The 20614-nt window shown below is 46.6% G+C and overlaps 1 protein-coding gene across 2 annotated transcripts; it reads right to left on the reverse strand.

Annotated features, from left to right (window-relative positions):
• Positions 1 to 4737: 4737 nt before the first annotated feature.
• Positions 4738 to 19516, reverse strand: WNT5A (Wnt family member 5A). 2 transcript variants are annotated; one of them, XM_027640655.1, is made up of 5 exons: positions 19065 to 19516; positions 15713 to 15846; positions 14293 to 14558; positions 9265 to 9557; positions 4738 to 7684 (listed from the first exon to the last, which is right to left on the reverse strand). In XM_027640655.1, exons 1-5 carry the CDS (start codon positions 19068 to 19070, stop codon positions 7226 to 7228), a joined length of 1158 nt encoding a protein of 385 aa, XP_027496456.1. In that variant the 5' UTR covers positions 19071 to 19516; the 3' UTR covers positions 4738 to 7225. The 2 variants fall into 2 exon arrangements, with proteins under 2 accessions (XP_027496456.1, XP_027496457.1); XM_027640656.1 differs by lacking the exon at positions 19065 to 19516 and adding an exon at positions 16368 to 16550.
• Positions 19517 to 20614: the final 1098 nt, after the last annotated feature.

Below are 20614 nucleotides of genomic sequence, written 5' to 3' on the forward strand. Positions count from 1 at the left end.
AAAATATACACCACCAAGGAGGACAACAAGACATGAGAGATGACAGTCTACACAAGGCATAGATGTTTCCACATATTCTCTAACCACAGAGAGGATCAGAAACTATATTACAAATTAAAGCAGATTCTATGATAAAAATGCCCTCCAGAAAAGGCATCTATCATCCCTTAACCAAAAAAAAAAAAGTGATGTATTATCCATAAAATCCTCCACAATGACCAATCTATCATTTCAGTGAGCCAAATCCTGAAGACACAGTTTGAATCTTAACAAGGTAACAGCAAAATCCACTCCCATGTAAGAATAAGGGACATATTCAATTCCTATTACATCTGGCTTCATTAGAGCTTATTCTGCTTTTAATCTGCTTTAATAAAGTCCTTACGTTTGAGTAAAGATCTTAGGCTTTAACATGCTCATACAGAAATGTATATTGCATGCAAATGACATGGCAAAGGCAACACCACTACATCAGACCTCACACTTGCTATGAATTACTTATGTCCTCCATTCATGAAGTCCTCCATCATTCTTTTCCAAAGCATCTGTTATGCAGGATCTGTACATACTGGCTCTTTACAAGAGACAACATCAAGATGAATAAACTTCCACCTCACATTCCCTAGGCTCTGTACAGCTGTTGCTTATGCCAAGACATTGCACCCTCTCCCTTAATTTCGACCAGCTATTTAGATTCTCATATATATCAAAAAACTTTAGCAAAAAAAAAAAAATCCATATATAAAAAATGCAATGTAAATTGTAATACTTTGTTACAAACTTTTAAAAAAGTCTTATCACCCATTTGCAGGTACAAGCACGTCATTATGCTTATTGAGGATTGCCAGGGGTCATAAGTAACAAGCATTCCATATAATTCATATAACTACCAAGGAATTTCTCCCAGCCTACTATCGTTGAATTTTGCCAACTTGTACATATATAAATCAACAGGCACTGTGGCTTAAAGTGGACACACTATCTTTGACACAAGCAACCATTTGAGAGCTATAGCAAAACTATTAAAAAAAAGTACTTGTTTGACACGTCTTGCACTGTTCATTTTCCTCAGTGTTTTTTTGGAGCTGTTTCTTAGGTTATGGTTTCACTTCTAGTTCATTAAGTCCTCAAACTTGATTTAGTTACAGGCCCTGTATCCAAAAATATACTATGTAAGATGAAAGTATCATCAAGGGAAAACTTTCATCCAGAAAGCATAAATGCAGAAATACACATATTCTCAATTTTTTATGAATGGCAATCAACACCAATGAAGACTTGCTAACAAAGTTTTTTGCACACCATAACTTGATCTTTTCCCCATTTTCTTCAAGTATTTACTACTTCGTGTCTCACTGAATAACAACTTTCTCATGCTGTGAATCCTTTTCTGCAAAGAAAAGCACAAAAATACAGCTGAACAGTATTTTATAACATTAATGACCTCAACCTCCCCGCCCCAGGTAATGTCCAGTTCAAGTTTGCTCAGGGATTACCCTTTACTCCTCCAAGGTTGCAGATTTACAAAGCAAAGAGATACTTGAGAAGCCCCAGCACTATTTGCCTACCAAGCATTAGCTCTTCTGAAATCAACAGTCATGGAAAATAAATCCCAGCCCATACTTGGGAAAAGCTGTGCAAAGTTGCAATTTTCTGTATGAAAAAAAACAACCAACAAGCTGCAAGTGCTGCACTCTGCTAACAAGTCCCAGGTGAGAAGCAGGAGGATACCCCGAGTGATGGGTGGCTCCTGGAAATGGTCCTTGCCATGGAACCTGTCACTGAGGTCCTGCCAGCCACCAGAGGAACTGCACAGAAATTATCACCTTGTATTGTGGGGACTGTTTCCTTTGCTCAGGGTATCCTAGAGAAGGACTTCACAAAAAAAAAAAAAAAATCTTCAAAAAATATGGATCTTTGGTATGGACTGCTTTATGAAAACAGAACAAAATCAAAAAGAACTGTGAGCCATGCCATGAACTCTACTCTACAGTTTGCATTTTTTAAATTCCTCACAATGGATCTGGAATAAATCAGCAATGGGTCAAACCAGTTCAGAAAGTGTTTGAATAACTGCCCATGGAGTGCCCAGAGGTTCCCCATCAGCTGAGTATTTTGACTGCTGCTGTTCAATTGCCATTTGAGAAAGCAGGACTGCTGGGAAAGACAGCACAATGTAAGACAACACAGGGTAAACCAACACTGGCTACAAAAGCACACAGTGTACCATATTCACACTGCTCAGCCCAGGTCTCTCAGACGTTCCCAAAAGCAGCTTCACATCAATGCCCCTCCGAGCCAGCAGCGCTCAACGCAGCCAAAGGTAAGAGGCTTTCAACAAATCAGGAGAGCCCGAAATATCTCATTTTATCTCTATAATAGAAACAGTAATTGACAAATCATTATTTTACATTTATAAAATACATGATGAGGAACATACCACATGCATTCTAGACTTTCTGTCTGCACTGGAAATCAACTGGGAAATTAGGAGGTATGGCGTAGAAACATCACTACGAATATACTGTATTACTGCTTTTGCAGCTGCAGTCCCAGAATTTGTTTCACAATAATTCAGTTACCCATGTTTAAATAACCAGCCAGCAGAAGAAAGGCTGATATATTTCATATGCATTCTCTTTGAGCACGGGGGCCTTCACGTCTGGGCGAAAAATGTCAGGCTCATATGACACCACCAGAGTCAGGAGAGATGCCTAACCATAACTAAAAGCAGAATTTGGCCAACACAATTGGAAAATACCAGCAGTGTATATACAAATGCACACATGCAATCTCATAGAAGAGCAGAGTTTGAGGCAGATTGGATTTTTTAATCGCACCTTTTAAAAAAACAAAATTTAACGTACAAACCCCTCACTGCACTCCTATGTGGATCCTTTATCCCACTGCAACATAAACAGACATATCAGAGGTTGGAGCAGGGAATAAAGATATTTTTTCTTTTTTTTTTTTTTTTTCCATTGAGGATTTTAAACAGTTTGAAAAGGAAAAGAACAGATCTGGCCTGCCTCCCAAACTGACTTCAATAATAGATAAACAATTTTAAGACTACCCAGTCAGCAAGTACATACATAAGCTATACATGAATATACTTATTTTTAAAAGAGCTGCATTTTTTCCCTTTTGTTTTCAGTTTCCTCTACCATACAGTCCAGAAGCAAAAACTAGTAGTCTTTCCTGATTCACCAAAACCACACTTTGACAATGAATACCCTAATGGTTTAGATATTATTCCTCACAACTTCTTCTCCAAAGCAAAGCAGTCTGTCAGCTTCAGTACCAATTCCTACAAGTGTTGTGCCATCTTTGTAAGACCATTCTATCAAACACATCCTTCAGAAAGGAAGGATTATAGCTTGCATCCTGAATGCAGTGCCTGATTTGAAGATGCCATTCACTTCCTTCAGTCTCTTCCCTATCCCTGGTGCACTTGCCAGTAACACCCGCGGGGGGCTTCAATATTTTGCAAAACTAGAGTGAATCTCAGCATTGGCAAAGCCATAACCAAACACACAGATTTGAAGGTATTACTAAAAAACCAAGATTCTGAAACAGCAGTTTTCACAAAATTAAACAGATAAACTTTGGTGCAAATTAAAAACAACCCTCTTGTATCTGAGCCCATAATGACTATTTTGAATACAGATTATTTACTGCTGCCAATAAAGAAGTTTTTTGGTAACTTTTGTGTTATTGGGAAGAGCTTGAATACAATCCAGTCCAAAAAAAATGCTGACTTTCCTAAATAGGGGCTGTGTTTTTGCAATAAAGAATACTGGTCAATATACAAGTGAAGGAAAACTGAACCAGATGTCAGTAATAGGACCACAGAACGTTGCATTTGCCCAGAATCGCTATTTTAAACACACGATGTTGGTCTACTGGTTTGCGGGATAATACATTCTTGGCAGCCAGAAGGAGTTTCGATATGTTAGAAGGTTATCCTTGAGCAAAAAAAAAAAAAAGAAAAGCAGGAGAGAGGTAAAGAAAGGCCACTAATTCATCAAGTTACCCATAGCAGAAAAAAAATCATGACTAAAGAAATCAGTTCAAAGACAAGCCATTCTCAAACCAGAAAGCTTTGGTTTTGCATTCATTTTTGTTTTCTGCTTTACCTCCTTCATGTGAATACTTCATTGACACTTCATTGTACTTTGCCTTGGCATTTTTTTAGGATTCTTCCGTCCATACACGCTCCATTTCACCTTGCAGCTCAGTTGAGTCAGACTGATGCGGGGGAAACCACCCCACACACAAACCAGACCTCACGAAACCCAGTCCTGGAAACTTTTCCTGTTGGAAACCTTTGCTCACATGAGGATCTTGCTGCCATCACTGGGACTGCTGGAGGAAGCTGTTCACAGGACCAGGTCCCACTGTCCCAGAATCACTGCAGGCAGTCGTGGAACCACGCACACAAGTACCATTACCCAGGTCTCTATCCACAGCTAATTTAGTACTTACCCATCTCTAAAATGCTTTCTAGTTCAGAGTCACAGGCATTTGTGATTTGTTTTTTGGTGTGTTGGGTTTTTTTCCTCTTAAGTAGTAGTTAGATTTGCAAGTCTTCTTAATACAGAAATAAAACTTCAAGATGTACTTTGTATGTTTGGCGAACAAACACTTTCCTGTTTTACCATGTAGTAAATTTAAAAATCAACTCTCTTCATTGTTTTAACAAACCCTCCTCTGAAAGATAATTAAAACCACTTCCCGATATACAACCAAAGTTTTATTTTTATAGTCTATCTTCAATTATGGCATAATCCTTTTTTTTTGTTTTAAACCAGTGAAATATACAAATCACACGAGACAGAAATATGTACATTAAATGTACAGAACAGAGGAAAGGACATAGAAGATTTACATATCTGAATGACAAGTAAAATATTTTACATTAAATAGTGTTTTAATAGCTAGGATCATGAGATTCAGTTTTGCTCAGACAAAAGTCACTAGAAAGGAACATGAGGTGATTCAGCAAATGAAAAACAAGATCATGATTTTTGTACAATAAAAACCAAAGTGACATATTCAATGAATTAGTGCTTTATTTATTTCTCTTACTTTAAAGATACTCTTTGCAAACATCTGAAGATGAGGGGTAAATATGTCCTTGTACAATAAATTAAGAGCAATAAAGCGCCATTAAGAAGCTGATAAATGATCAAGATGAATTTAATGATACAGCTTAAAGGCTTGTGAAAAGGCAAGGCTTTAGTACAACTAGGCTAAAGTGAAAGATTTTCCTCACTTGGTATCTGAAAAACTATTTTCTTTAACTTGTTGAATGGGACTGAGTTGAAAAGAGGCATCTGAACCAAAGATGAACCCCTGTGTAACTACACAGAATAGGGGGGAACGCATATTGTTTGACAAATAACAATTTTTCAGTTCAAAACCTGAAAAGCAAGGGCTAAATGCAGCACATTTTGGAGTTGGAAGGTGTCTCCTTTCACCAATAATCAATAATGCCCTTAACATGAGAGTGGAATAGAAGCGATCTCCAGACCAGTATTGACTCAAGTGCAGGGTGCTGCCTCTGCCAACCACCCAGGAAAGTCCTAAAGTTGGGAAGAGGCTGACTTCTTTGCGATTCTCCTTAGAACTTTTGAATGATAAAAGCTTAAAAAAAACCCAACAAAACAAAGCCAAACACAAAACAACAACAACAAAAACAAACAAAACCAAACCAAACAAACAAACAAAAAACCATCCCAAAATAACAAAAACAAAACCACCGAAAGAAAGCTTGGAATCAATCTAAAAACCTGGAGAGATCTGAAAATGAGGGATGAACTGCCCCTGTAATTTTAGATGTTTTATTATTTTCTAAATCATTAAAATATATATGTACAAAAAGCTTTGAAGTATCAGACACCAGCAGACCACAGTTCTCCCATATATATGTAACTGCTCAAGTATAGTCTGAGCAGTTGTAGTGTATATCTGCAATATATTATCTAAAGCATGTGTATTAAAGACATAGGATGATAAATTTGGTATTGCTGCAATGTTTCATTGAACTATAATAGTCAGTTAATGTTATTAAAATATGAAACTATTGAATCCTTGAGTGAAAGCGTTCCCAAAATCTGCGAAAAAAATAAAAATCAATCATTCCAAGAGCGGATATCTAAAGATTTATTTTCTCACATAAAATTAGAGGAGTTATTTGTCAAGCTGTGTTTTGAAAGACAGCCAGCTATTACACCATTTTAAGGCATTTTCAAATTTGGGGAACTCTACTTTCCATGGGCTTTCCAGGCTGGGAAACCAAAGCTGTTTGTAAGCAGTGCAGCTCCCCTTGCCCAGCTACAGTGCTCCACACAGCCTGCCCCGGGCTGCTCCACACTCGGCAGTAGGGAAGTGCTGCTCTGTCAGAGGAGACACTCCAACGTCACAATCACCTAACGAGGCCAAACTCTGCCTTGAAGAATATCTTCGTTATTCACCAAGGCAGATTTTTTCTTTTTTTTTCTTTTTTTTCCCAGTCTTGGTAGGTTTTGGAACCAGCCCCTGTGACTCAGGGATAGCGCAGTTAAAGCCTTTCTGATTCTTTGCTCTTTGCCCTCCGGTGACACTGCAGGAACAGTCAGACATGCAACCAACACAGCACTTCATGCTGGATATACCCCTTATTTACAGAGCCCTACATGCACTGAACAGCTTTATATACCCTATTCTAGCCACTTCTAGTGTCTGAAACTAAAAGTCACGGACAGGTCTGTGTGTTCCTCACATCCATAAGGATTGTTCTAGCATCCCAAGCACATTACATGGTTGCTCTGCCTAGTGCACATGTATTACGTTCCATGGGACTAAATTAGGATATGTCGGATTTTCCCCTCAAACTACTCTATTGTTTGTAAGAAAAGTCAATTTTTTAACTTTGTAAAATAAATATTCTCAGATTCTTGCCCATTATTGCCAAAAATATAAGCCTAACACAGTTCTGGGATGGACACAGAGAGGGTTTCCAGGCACTTCTCTTTGCAACCTTTATATTTTTCTTTTTTCTTTTTTTTTTTTTTCCCTTCCCCTGCCCTTTTTTTTTTTCCTTTTTTTTTTATTTTTCTTAAAAGAAGACAACAACTTGTTGGACTCTATAAATAAAAAGTGGAGATAGTCCTGTGGAAAGGGAGAGGGGCCTGCACCCCTCGCTGGCAGGCGGCTGCAGTTCCTCCCACCTCGTCCTGTCCCCCTATTTGCACACAAACTGGTCCACGATCTCTGTGCACAACTTGCATTTCACGTAGCAGCACCAGTGGAACTTGCAGTGGCAGCGCTCTCTCTGCACCGTCTTGAACTGGTCGTACCCCCGGCCGCAGCACATGAGTTCGCAGCCGTCCATGCCCTCCGAGGTCTTATTGCACAGGCGGCCCTGGGTGCCCAGGGAGCCGGTGCTCTCGTTGCGCACGCAGTAGTCGGGGCTGGGGTCGATGTACACCAGGTCATGGATGGTGGGGGCGTTGAAGCGGCTGTTCACCTGTACCAGCTTGCCCCGGCTGTTGAGTTTCATGGCGGCGGCGCTGTCGTATTTCTCCTTCAGGGCATCGCCTACCTTGCGGAAATCGGCGAGCTGCAGCCAACAGGTCTTCAGGCTACAGGAACCGGAGACGCCGTGGCACTTGCAGGCCACGTCAGCCAGGTTGTACACCGTCTGGAGGAGTCAGGGAGAGAAGCAAAAATGATGATAAAAGACTAGCGTGGCTGTGAAAGCATTTATTCCCCTCATTTCCTGCCCTGTGTTGTATTCCCACTGGCCCTTCTGTTGTATTCACCTTAACATTCTCTCCCCCTCCTCCAATACACTGGGAAGGAAGAGCAAGTGAGCTGATACACGTGCACCTCCACCACCCAAAACAGCCGGGAGAAGGAGGGGAGCACTCTCATCAGTCTCTCCCCACCACTGAGACAGCCACAACTGCACATACACAGCCCAGACAGCAGCATCAGTCAGGCTGTGCTCAAATTTTAGGAATTTGCTCTCACGCCAGCAAAGGATTTTGCTGTTTCATTGAGAAATGTAAAACATCCCTTTATTTTCTATCTGAGTTACTCTCCCCATTGATCTCTGCTTGAGGCTGCAATTAGGGAAAGAGTTAAGATTCCTCTTGCTCCTGGCTCAACTGCAGCTGATTGTCTACTCTTGGCTCGGCATCCTCCTCCTATCCCAAATACTGCTCTGGAAGAAAGACTTCATCCAAGAAGAAACCCCCAAACACCTATGGGTGGAAGACAGAGCTACATAGCAATATCCTCTTTACAAAGCTTTGGCAGCGAAATCTTAGTCATTTGCCCTGTACAAATAGAAATAAGAGTCAGTGTTGACACTGCCCCAAAAATCCTGGGGTCTGACACATTAGATGATACTGTAGACAACTTCCACCCAGCAGTTACAGAGAGTTTTAGCGCTGCCAAATGGCACTGCAAAGATGAGGCTGAGGAAGGAAAAAACTGCTCGAGTCTCCGTAAGCAACTGTGAAAGTGTAATTTTTCTTCTTGCTAATAGTAATTGGCCTGTCCATTGCTTCCAGACACCTTCCTCTTACATTTAAATACTATTAATTTTCAATTATCTTTCATCCTCCTTCACCTTAGAACACAAGTGTAAAGTCTCCAGCCGACTATTGCTGGCACTTCAAGCTCTAGGAAAATAATGATTTTGGCTCTTCACATTGAGAGTATTAAAAAAAAGAAAAGTTTACACCCATTCATTTAAGGCATTTTTGAGATTAAAGAAACCATAAAGACATGTTCAACCACAGAAGACCATGTTTCCTAATAGCATGGAGAAGCTCTTTTACATCCTCTTAAAGCAGGGAAAGAAAAAAAGTCAGAACAATCCCGTGGCATGATTCCAGCCTGGGAAGCCCAGCACATCCCTCCTCCCTCCAACACACACTGTCCTGGTTGGAAATACCAACTAATTAAATTCTGTTCTACAGAGAATCCACAGTGAGCAGGGTACTTTTCATGAAACAATACAGAGGGAAACACGACAAGCTTTGGTTCCGGCCTCCCCCATGAGGAAGGCAATAGGACTGTCAGACAACCAGAAGCAACACAAATTCCTGTATTCCCCACCCACCCACTCCCTGTATTTGCCGTCTTCTTGTTCCGTGCATCAAAACAAAGACAAGCCATGGTGGTCGGTCTGTGCCTCACTGAGGCACATCTTTCCCAAAAAGGAGGGACACGGAGGAGAGCGGAGGGAGACTCTGTTCTGCAGTCACTTACCCTTCTCCCGGCCTCGTTGTTGTGCAGGTTCATCATGATCCGGGCGCTCTCGTAGGAGCCTCGCTGGTAAACTCTCTCACGCTCCCGGGCATCCACGAACTCCTTGGCAAAGCGGTATCCGTACTCGATGTTATCCCCGCAGCCACCCCAAAGCCAGTCCCGGGGCAAGTCCTTGGGCCGTGCAGCTCGGCTGCAGCCACAGGAGGAGAGCTCTCCCTCCCGGCAGGCGCGGCTCATGGCATTGACCACGCCGGCCGCGCTCACCGCGTAGGTGAATGCCGTCTCCCGGCTGCCTGCGCAGAAAGACAAGTGGTGTTAGGGGACAGCCCACGCACACCACTCCCTGCCCACTGAGGAGCTGGGAGGACAAAGGCTCTCCAGGAGCCACCAAAAACTAATATGCCTACTAAAAGGTAGAGTAACCCTGAACTAAGCCTCCCAAAATGTCTCCACTCTGAAAGAACCAAGCAAAACCAACCCATTAGAGCACACACAGCGTTTGTGAAGAGTAGAATTTGCTTGTTATTCATGTTGGTGAAAGCCTGGATGAGAGGGCAGAAAGGAGGTGGGTCAGGGCTGGAGCACAATGCCAGCAGGGCCAAAGCGGCCATGCCTGCACGTGAGGGGCGGGAAGGGAAACAAGCTTCCTGTCTTTCAGAAGAAAGAGATGTTAAATACAACTTTTAAAAGTCTGGTTCTTAAATTACTACTTCTCAAACATGATTGATGCACTTCACCCACTTGTTCCAATTTATTTAAAGTTCAAGCGTTTTATAAAGCCTCCTGGTATCAAAAGAAACGTGCAGCAGAGCAACACACAAATTTCCACCCTACACATTAGCCAGACACTTTTGTAGGAGACTATTTAAAACTAACAACAACCTGTGCTGTTTAGTATCCACCACTTGAGCTCAAGCGAATATGGCAAGTGAGTCCACGGACAATCATCTTTACAAATTACAGGGAAGCAAAAGCCTTTGGCACAAGGCAGCCTTGAAGGTTTTCTCCTGCATCTGGTGCCCTTAAATGGAAATGGAAAACCTCAAGTTTCAAACTTTCGGAAGAAAAAGTTACAATACCCACAACGTAAGACATGGCCACGTACCATCCTACTGACAGTATCTAGTCCCATCTTATTTAAAGTCTGACTTTCCCAATCACTTTTCCAAGGCTGCCACAAGTTACTACAACTAGCAAAGCTTTCAGACAAACAAACACAGAACTTGCACCAAAGAGCACACTTGAGGTTTACTTTTCTTCTTAAGAGAAAGCATCCCAATGGGTCTTTTCAAGAAAGATTCCCAGAATGACTGAGAATAGACTAAATATTTTTTTTTCTGTTTATAAGTTAAGTTTTATTCCTAATGTTTTGTCCAATCAATGAATCAAGCTAGCTTTAATTTTGATTTTACATGATTTTTCTCAAGAAACAGCACTGGCCTTCCTAAAATTAGGGCTTTAAGAGCCTATGTTTTGTGCAAGTCATGTATATTCAGCCAGCAACATTTTGAGGCAAAAACTCTTTGTACAAGATGTACCATGACAGGTCAAATCTAGTAGAAGCTTTCAAGCACTTATGAAACATAAATAATTTGCAGTTTGGTCCATATTTATTATCAAGATGACACCATGTTCAGAGCCCCTTTGTTAATATAACAGCTGTCATCCATTGGATTATTTTAGTAATAGATGCTGGTTTTAAATGGGAAAAATCAGAAATCTTATGTTGGGAAAGATGAGATTTAAGGAAGATGAGAAGCACTTTTCTACTTTACTTACAATGATCTATTCTCACAGCCACCTGTTCATGGAAGTATTTACATGAATTATGGGTATAAAGGGTTACAGCAGTAGCCTTTTCAGTTAAAAATAATTGGCTTTATGCAGTGACTTAGCCCTTGCATTTACTGCAAACTATAGCAGCGGGAACCTCATACAGATTTTAATGTTCCCCTTTGCTCTGTAACACATATTTTTGGATTAATTCCTCAAGCAAAATTTCCACTAGATTCAGAGGAAAGAAACGTGGTCTGCTTTGGACCACAGGACTTGCCTCTTCCGTTCCATTTTTGTTCTTTTTCATGTTTCATCAGCTCATGCTTTCACATGGTTAACTATGTCACCTATTGTAGGATTTAAACTCATAAACCTGACTATTTTTGACTAATTTTCAAATCTTGAAGAACTTACTCTCAGTGGGAAGGAGAAAGAAAGGCTGGGGAACAGAAAGGAGAGTTGCCCCCAGTTTCCCTCCTTGAACATTAAGGCAAATTATAAAATAGCATCAGCTGCTAAAGTAGATTTCAAGCCAACGCTGCCTCAAGTCATCGACCCAGGAACACACTAAGAGTGATGGTTTCACATGGATGAGTTACTCTGACTTTTCTTTTTTTTTTTTGGTCTTCAGGCACAACTGTGCTTTCCTTCACTGTCAAACATATCTGTCTTTTCCCACAGTCCAGGATTTCTCTCTATTGTAGCCATGGCAAGGAAACACACATTCCAAACACATTCAAGTCCCCTCTCTCCCATATATATAAAACATAGAAATGGAACTGTTCAATATACACACACTGTAGGAAGCCACCCACAGAGCAAGGAGCTGAGCTTTACCCTTGATCTGAATAAGTCTGCAAGAACAGAACAACTTTTTTTTTATATACCTGAACAGAAGATACAAAACATTCTTTGTCTTGCACTTTAAAAGCATTCAACATCAGGCTAAAGGCAGAACAAACTGGACCCCAAGTACACGGAGCTGCTGGGGGAGGACTCAGTTATTTTATTTTCTGTGTGCAAAGCCCAGGTACAGCCTGCCCAGGGCTGATGGGCACGGGATGGGGCAAGGTGGGGAAGGCAGGGAGGACCACGGCCTGACCTGGGAACCAGCAGCCAAGGACAGCAGTGCAGAACACAAGCCCTAAAATTTTACAGTTCAATAAGCCACAGAGCAAGTTTCCAAACCCAATGCTAGGTTTATTTGTACAGCTTTAGCTAACTGCACATGGTAAATCCTGGAAGAAAGACTGTCCATTGACACATGGGGCCATGGCTGTGCTGTGGGGCAGTGCTGTGCCCGGGCGCTCTCTGGGGCACTGCCAACAGCAGATGGCAAAGCCCTCCCAAACAATGTGCATTCAGACCCTGACTGTCACCTTGCACACTAGTGAGAGTAAGGAGTGTCTGACAGTCCCTGACATGCCAGGGTATGGCAGGCTGAAATAAATTGAATCAGGCTCTGAAAGTGCCCACTCTTCCTTCCCCTTAGAGGAACACCAACTGGTCATTACTGGGGGTCAGCGTGAAATAATATAAATGTCACCCACACCACCTTCCTTGCTCTCAGTGAACACACTCTTTACACTCTAATTCTTGAATATGGCTATTAACCTTGCTTCCATCTGCAATTAGAATAAGTGGCTTAATTACATGATGAATTGCTGTGTAGACATCAGCTAATACAGTCATATTCATCAGAAGGGTGCGGCAAAGTTATTTAACTTGAAAGAAACTACCTTTAAATAGACCTGTCATACTTGGGGCAGGCAGAAACAACTATTCCAGAGACAGACACCACAAATCATGAGCCCAATCATGAGCCCAATCCTGTATACTTCTTCACTCCAATAGTCCCCCTGAGCTAATTTTCACTTGCTTGGATAATAAATAAGAGCTGAAGGATGAAGGCCTAAATTTTAAATGGATTATTTTTCTGACATTTGTTAGATTACTAGAACAGAGAGGTGTACTGAAAAAGCTTTCTTTCATGTTACATGTGTTTTTAGACTTCTGCTTGGGTAAGGTAAAAAAACAAACTCTATGGGGGGTTAATACTGTGCTTGCAAAAAGCCTAGGGAAGGTTGTTTATCTAAAATCAGCTGTTCCAATTCGATACTTCCATGCAATAGATTTTTTTCTATTTGTCTGACAATCTCCAAATAAAAACTTCTTTTAACAAAAATTGAGACCAAATGTGAATTGATATATTCCTTCAACTTTAACTGGAGTCAGCCCATTTACAGATAAAACGTAGACCGAAACCCATTTTAAAACTTTTTTGTTTAAAGCAGCACAGAAAAACACTGACATAAAAGCTTCACTTCACAGCTTCAACTAAAAAGCACTGCTGAGTTTGTCAGTGTACTGATCACTACTTAAAAGATCACAGGTATCACCCAGAAAATAGGTGTTTTTCAGTTGATTGCAATCTGACTTGAGAAAGTCAGAGGGAAGTTTCACCATGGACCCAACTCAACAGCACTGGTTAAAATTTTGCCAAGGCCTTTAAAATACGATGAGGTCCTTAAATGCCAGAAAAGGCAGCACGTGAGCACTGGAGAAGCCCTTTTCAAAGAGGAGCTGATAGGGAAAGAGTTGGGTGTCCACCTAATTGTGATAAGATGTTAAACAGGAATCTGTCTCTCTTTCCAGCAGTGTGATTACGTTAAAGGTGAGTTATAAAGACAACCACATATTTTGCCCTGACAGAACTGCTTTCATAAAAATTACCCTGCTACAGAACCTTAAAAATAAATCTGTTTTCTTTAAAAAGAGAAAAAAAAAACCATATCTGGAAATAAGCAAGGAGGAATTGCCTATAAACACTAATCGACAGAGCAGCAATTTTCAGTTAACCTCTGGACCAAGAGCGATTTATTACGCAGCCGCTAACTTTGGAACTAGACATGGACATCTTTAATTTTACAAGACGCTGCTGGTTTTAATTCTCTTAGGTTGCCTTCGTTTTGTCTCAGGTTCAGTAAAAGAGAGATTTCAGGGCCTCATTCTCCTTTCTCCTCTATTCCCATATGCAAATATATATTCCTACTTTGTTTTCCAAGACACATGGCTGGACAGTGGTGGGAAATCACCTCCAGCTAAAAATAATCCAACTCCTTTGCCAACTTTTAAAAACACTTGATTGTATACAGTACTCAGTAAGAACCTGGCAAGAGCTTCAAGTGCAGAACAGTGTGTGCCATACATATCCTTAGACAAGAGTTTAATCATAAAGATCTTGCTTCCTACCTATCTGCATGACTCTGCCAAAAACAGAGTTGTTGTCCACAGTGCTGCAATTCCATCTTCTGTGTCTGAACTGGTACTGGCACTCCTTAATGCCCGTCTTTGCACCCTCTCCAATGAACTGCATATGGTCCTGATACAATTGGCAGAGTTTCTTCTGTCCTTGGGAAAGCCCTGCTAGCTGGCTACACAGTGGCTGGGCTCCTATTATATACACCTCTGACATCTGAACAGGGTTCATGGGGTTCATGGGATTCATCCCTAAAGACCTGCATAAAGAAAGATTTGCATTAATAAACAGAAGACTCTAAAATCAAATAAAATAATTTTTTTTTTAAATCTATAAATCCCAAACAGAACTGTATCTTATACATGAGTATACAACTCCTGGTTTTGCTAATAAGTGAGAAAAAAAACCTAAACAAACACTTAAATATGAAACTTTTGTTTTAAGGACAGGACATAAGTTATTAGTTCCCATCCATGTGGTTATCACCATATATTAAAGACTGAAGTAAGATACAGACTTGGAAGACTTGCATCTAGGCAGCCTTTTACCAGCTTAAATTGGCACAGTAAAAATAACAGAAGCTCCAAACAATTGCAAGGCCAGGAAAATAAATAAAGCAAAAATGAAAAAAGTCCCCCAAACCCCAATTTGTTTTAACACATATTTTACATTTAAATCTGGAATTTTCAATCTCTTCTACTCTAAAAAATAGGGAAACTTTAAGCCAGTCAGGAGTTAGAAACTTGCTACAGACCACTTCTAGCTTCTTCCGAATGACAACACAACAATACAGGCAAGTACATTCACTGTAAACAAAATCAACTTTGTTTTCTTAATTCTGAAAGTGCTCTTCACATGATACATTTCAATTAAAAAGTGGCCATTAATCCACAAAGGATCACTTGAAACAGCAGAGAAACACCTATTTCAAGAACTCTTAACATTAAACACTATACAATTTGCCAAAGCAGAAATTTAAGTGTACTTCTTTGTAACAATATATATTTGTAAACATTTGAGTAACAGAAAACTTCAAGCCAAAACTTTAATAAAAGTTTTTACTTGTAAATCAGCATTCTCTCTTATACATGCAAAATTTCTAAGAGACTTAAAATGGCTCTTTTTTTTAAAAGAGACGCAACTCTAGTAATTTAAAGATGATAAAATCCACAGAGAATCTACCATTCAGCATTCTCAAAACTGTATTGTACAAGACGAGATGGTGCACATTTACCCTTATTCGACAGACCCGTTCATTTTACTACACAACGTACTACACCGAGCACACCACTCCCCAGCTGCCTCGCTCCAGCGGTACTCCCTCAGAAACAAAGTACATAAGAAGCACATAGACATTTAAGCAAGCAAACCTTGACACCCCCTTTTAAAATCAAGTCGATACGAGATGCTTACCACCAAGAGCTGGCTTCTATTACAACCTGGGTAAAAGAAGAGAAAACGGCCAGAGCCACTACGAGGTACTGAGAAGCCATTGTACTGCCAACTGTCCCCACTGCACCTCCGTGGATTAATACTGCACTGGATTTCTAGAGGAGGGAGAAAAAGGATCAGATTGTTTATTGCTCCTCAGACCATTTTCGAACATTCAAGTTTAAACAACGGAAGTCTCCGGGCCCCTTTTAACTTGACTCTGCCTCGCCGGCCCTTCTCCCCGCCGAGGCTCTGGTGCCAGACTCAGGCACGTCGCGGCTCCCGCTCCACCGGGCAAAACCCACCCCCGCACCCCCACCCCGCCCGCGGACACCGCCTTCCCGGGGCGTCCGCCCGTCCCTCTGCCCCGGCCCCGCCGCTCCGGCACCCCGCCCGCGGCGGGACGGCACCGGACGGGACGGAACAGCGGCCCCGGACACGGGGGACCCCAACCCCGCTGCCCCGGGGCCACAGGCGACGCGCGGGGCCCCGGCCGGGCATTACCCCATCGCTCCCCGCGCCGAGGCCAGCTCACGGCTGGCTAAAGGCGGTTCAGGTTTGCAAAGCGAGCGCAAGAGGGAGGGGAGAGGCCGGTGCCTCGAGGGGTCAGTTCCGCGGGGGTCCCGACGGCTCCCACCCGGGGACGATGCGGCTGGTCCTCGCCCTTCCCCGCCGGCCGTGGAGGAAGCTCCCCGCCGTCCCCTAAACCATCTCGCCGCAGCCTCCGGGCTCCCGCTCTCCGCGATCGCCGAGGCAGCCCCGAGCTCCGCGCTGGCGCCGCGGTGACTGCCCCGACGGCAGCCCCGGGGCCCCGCCGGGGCAGGTACCGGCCCGGGGAGGAACCAGGAGCGACAAGGAGAGGCTCCGCGTCCCGACCCGGCCCCCGCAACAACCGGGCTGCCGTCTTGGAAGTCAAACGCTTCCCCCGACAGGTCCCGCGATCACCGTCTGGTCCTCACACGGGACTCTCACTCGCTACCCACAGCCATTCCCGGGGTTTATTTCCCCTCCCCTCGGAAGGAGGGGGGGGAAGGAAAAAGAAAAAAAAAAAGGACATTTCGACACTTGGGGGCTCCCTATTCCCTATTCATTCTCCAAAGGTCCTTAACGCTGAATTGAAGGTGCTCTTAATTCTAATTTATTTCTGTTTGCGAAGGGCCGGGAGGAGCGCAGCGCTGGCGGCGGGGCCGGACACGGAACCTGCCCGAGAACACGCGGGGAAGCTGCCACAGCGTGGGGACCCACATGCGCCGGGGCTGCAGCCCGGGGGCGAAGCCTCCCCGCGCCGTGCGGGTTAAACATCTTCTGCACGGGGGAGTTGAGCCCCCCACCTCAACTTGGGGTGGGTAAATGGGGGGGCGTAAATGGGGGCCGGTCTCCCGCAGCAGAAAGAGCCCGCCCGCCTCAGAGGGGCTCAATCCCGGGAAAGGTGCGAAAGCCGAGGGCGTATTGAGCGAGGAACGAGGTGTGCGCGGGGCAAGCAGTGACATCCAACAGCCCACAACGTCTTGGGCTTTTTCACATCTTTTAGTTCTTAGAATAATGACAGTAACAAAGAAACGCCATGGAACTGCCCGAGCCCCGAGGAGGTTGGAGACGCCGGTGCCCATGCGGGACCCCAAGAGCTGTGCAGCTGCCCGGCCCGGACGCGCCGAGCTGCCTCGGCGGGGCGGGCGGCCGCGGAGGGAGCTGGTGACCGGGACAGCGTCGGGAGCTGCAACACCCTGACGGCGGGGCCAAAGGGCACTGCCCCCTTCAAAGGGCCCGGGTGCTCCCCTGGGCTTGGCCGTCGCTGCGCCGGAGCCCCCGAGCCCCGTCGCGGCGGCCCCGGGGAGCTGTGGCGTCCCACTCCCAACAGGGGGCGGCCGCGCTCGCCGCAGCCCCGGGAGGCGACGGGGCCGGGCGACTTCTGCCCTTCCGACGGCACCTCCCGCGCCTCATCATCGCCGCAATCGCCCTCCTCGTCCTCTAGCCGCGGCGCTGAGTAGCCAAGCGGAGGAGGCACCTGCGCCTGGGGCCGCGGGCGGGGACCGGGCCCCTCCAGCCCGGCCCTTCTGCACCGAGCGGCTGACAAGCTGCCACCAGAAACAACACACACAGAAAAGCCAACAGTTAAAAAAAAAAAAAAAAAAAAGGCAGACTGCCCAGCAGCACGGAGCGCTGGAGATCGGGAGTGTGAGGCACCGTGTTCAACTTTGTAGGGCCGCGGAGATTGGGTTTTGGTATTTAACGCACCCCATGCGGAGCCCGCGCTCCTTGCCGAGATGAAAAGAGAGGCTTTTACAGATCCTGCACCGCGGGATCGCCTCTGATCCTGTTTTACACGGGGTGTCTGGAAAGCCTGCGAAGGCATCTGGTTTTCTAGGAGCACTACCAGCGGGCAGGCGGCATCCAGAGCCCGGCTCCGGGGGGCTGTAAACCGCGGGAGGCGCAGCGGCTCCGCGGGGACCCCCCCGGCCGCCCCCTGCTCCCCGCTGCGGCTTCACAGCCATTTGGAGGGGCGAGACCAGGTCTCACGTTTGCAGGGAAAGGCACTGGTCGGATCCCGGCCCAGCTCTCCCCACCGGAGGCGCAGAGGGGGTGTTCTCCCGGGGGTGAAGGCACACTGTGTCCTTCCCTCGGCGCCCGGGGATAGCCTCGCTCCTCGGCTCCGCTGAACTCCCCATGACCCTCCGAGCGCAGCCCATTTACCATACAATTGACAATTAAAAACAAACAAACAACAAAAAGCCAACAGCCTTTCCAACATGGAGTCCTCGCAGCGCCAAGGGGACCCTGAGGAGTCGCGCTCCTCCGCGCTGACCCAGGCGGGACCCGCTGCAGATGCAGAGTGATAATCTCCAGAAACTGAGAATAAAATTAAAGGGGGGGGGGGGCTGACTCCAGGTCCTCCGCTGGCCCCCCGCCAGCTCTCCTTAAAGGTACAGACCACCATTAGCGCCGATGTTGGGTTCCTCCATAGCGATCCTCCTCGCAAAAGTTTGGGAAGTTTGGAAAGATGTCTTTAAACTCGCGTTAGGAGCCGCTGCCAGAAAGATGCGCCGGGACGCGGCGGGCAGAGCGAGCCTCGCAAGTGTCCCTGCGGCGGGCAGCCTCTCTTCGGGGGGAAATTTAAAAGGAGAAGGAAAAAGCAGAAAATACGGGAGCTTTTCCCAAGTGGGGAGCAGCGCTCTCCGCGGTGGGTGAGAGCGGAGAGGTGGGAGCGCCCGGCGGTAGCCGGGGAGGGGAGGAGAGGCCGGCCCGCGCCGGGGCCCCGCGCCCCGCCGAGGCGCAGCCCACCCTGCGCGCCCGCGGGCCCCGAGGCGCGGAGCCCCCGCGCCCCGCGCGGACTCACCTCCATCGCGCGGGATCAGCGAGCGGGAGCAGCCAAGTAATCCAAGCGGAGCAGCAGAAACGGCGAGGCGAAAGTAAAATCCTGGCTCGCAGGAGCCGGGCGGTATCGTCCCGAGCCGCGGCCGGGGGAGCGCGGGGGCCCGCGGAGCTGGCGGGGGGCGGCGGGCGAGCGGCCGCCCTGTCCGGCGCAAGCTGAGCGTGTCCGACTGCGGAGCGGGGCACCAGTGCAGCCTTCTTTCCAAGGTCCATCAGCAATCGCAGTAATTAGGGCTTTCCACCAGCAGAAGAAGAAGGAGGTAAAAAAAAAAAATCCAAAAAAAAAAGCCAAGAAAAAAAAAAAAGCCAACCCAACACACACGCACACAGCGCCCGTGGGCGTGATTGTGCGGAAGCAAATAAAAATCTTCACAAGCGGCAGCGAAAGCGCCGCGGGCGACGATCCGTCCCACCAGCCCAGGTGGTGCCGCCGCGGGGCTCCCCGCGCTCCCACCCGGCTCCGCCGGCGCTCGGGCCGCCGACCGCCCCCTCCGCAGCTCGGACCGGCCCGGGCGAGGGGGACGAGTGGAGCTGAGCGGGTGCAGGGCTCCCCCTGCCCGCCCCCCTTCACTTGCTTAAAGGCTGGGCGGTGCGGAGCCGGGGGTCCGCGGCTGCAGAACCATCCCGGGGCCGGCTCCCTCCATTTTACACTGAGAAGAAAAAGCCCAACAGAAAAAGAAGTTTCTGCACAAGCGAGAAGGGGGAGGGGGGCTGTGCACGCGTGTGTCTGTCTTACGGGGCGACTGATCCTGCAAGGCGAGCAGGGGCAGGGGGAGGGGAGCAGTCCGGGCTTCAGGAGCTGCGGCTCCCCCAATCCATCGGTGCCAGAGGCGCCCAGCGCCGAGGAGCGGGATACGCGGGAGAAGAGCTGGGAGAACAAGCCGGGAGAGCGAGCCGGGGCAGGCGGCGTCGCGGCAGCCGACCCTTCCTCCACGGGGCTCTGCCCCCGCCCGCTACAGCAGCCGGCCCCGCTCCCCCCCGCGTCTCTCCCCGCTCCTCTTCACCCCGCTGCTTAAAACTGCGAAAGAAAAAAAAAAAAAAAAAAAAAGAGGAAAAGAAGAAAAAAAAAGTTAGAGAGCCAACGGCAGCTGGAAAACTTTCTGGGCAGCGCATGCGCCCGAGCCCGGCCTATTGCAGTCGGGGCTGGATTTTAAAGCTGTACGGCAGCGAGCGGGACCCCGCGCAGCCCCGCGGCGAGCGCCCGTGGTGCGCGCCCCCGTCCCATCCCGTCCGCGGGGCTGAGCCATTCTCGTTGGTCAAGCTCGGTGTGACACCCCGCGAACGCAGAGTTCGTGCAAAGCGGTGCCCCCTGTGCCCACCCCACCGGGGGGATGCGTGCGGGGGTGTACGGCCCCCACCAGCACCGCCGGCTGATTATCCTGGGATTTGGGGGGGGGGGGCGCATAGGCACACGCGAGGATCTGCCGGGAGAGCCCCGCGGGGCTCCCCCCGCACACATGTGCGTGCAATGTGCGGCGCACATGGCCGCGCCGAGGGGCTGCCCCGGCATTCCTG

Source organism: Corapipo altera, unplaced genomic scaffold (assembly GCF_003945725.1).
Source record: "Corapipo altera isolate COAL_440 unplaced genomic scaffold, ASM394572v1 55, whole genome shotgun sequence".
Lineage (NCBI taxonomy): Eukaryota > Metazoa > Chordata > Aves > Passeriformes > Pipridae > Corapipo > Corapipo altera.

Bases quoted from the DNA above. Each gene is read 5' to 3' on its own strand.
- WNT5A (XM_027640655.1), bottom strand. The intron at 9,558-14,292 runs GTAGGAAGCAAG...CTTTCTGCGCAG, and splicing joins TGGCAGAGTCATGCAGATAG to GCAGCCGGGAGACGGCATTC. The intron at 7,685-9,264 runs GTAAGTGACTGC...TGACTCCTCCAG, and splicing joins ACAACGAGGCCGGGAGAAGG to ACGGTGTACAACCTGGCTGA.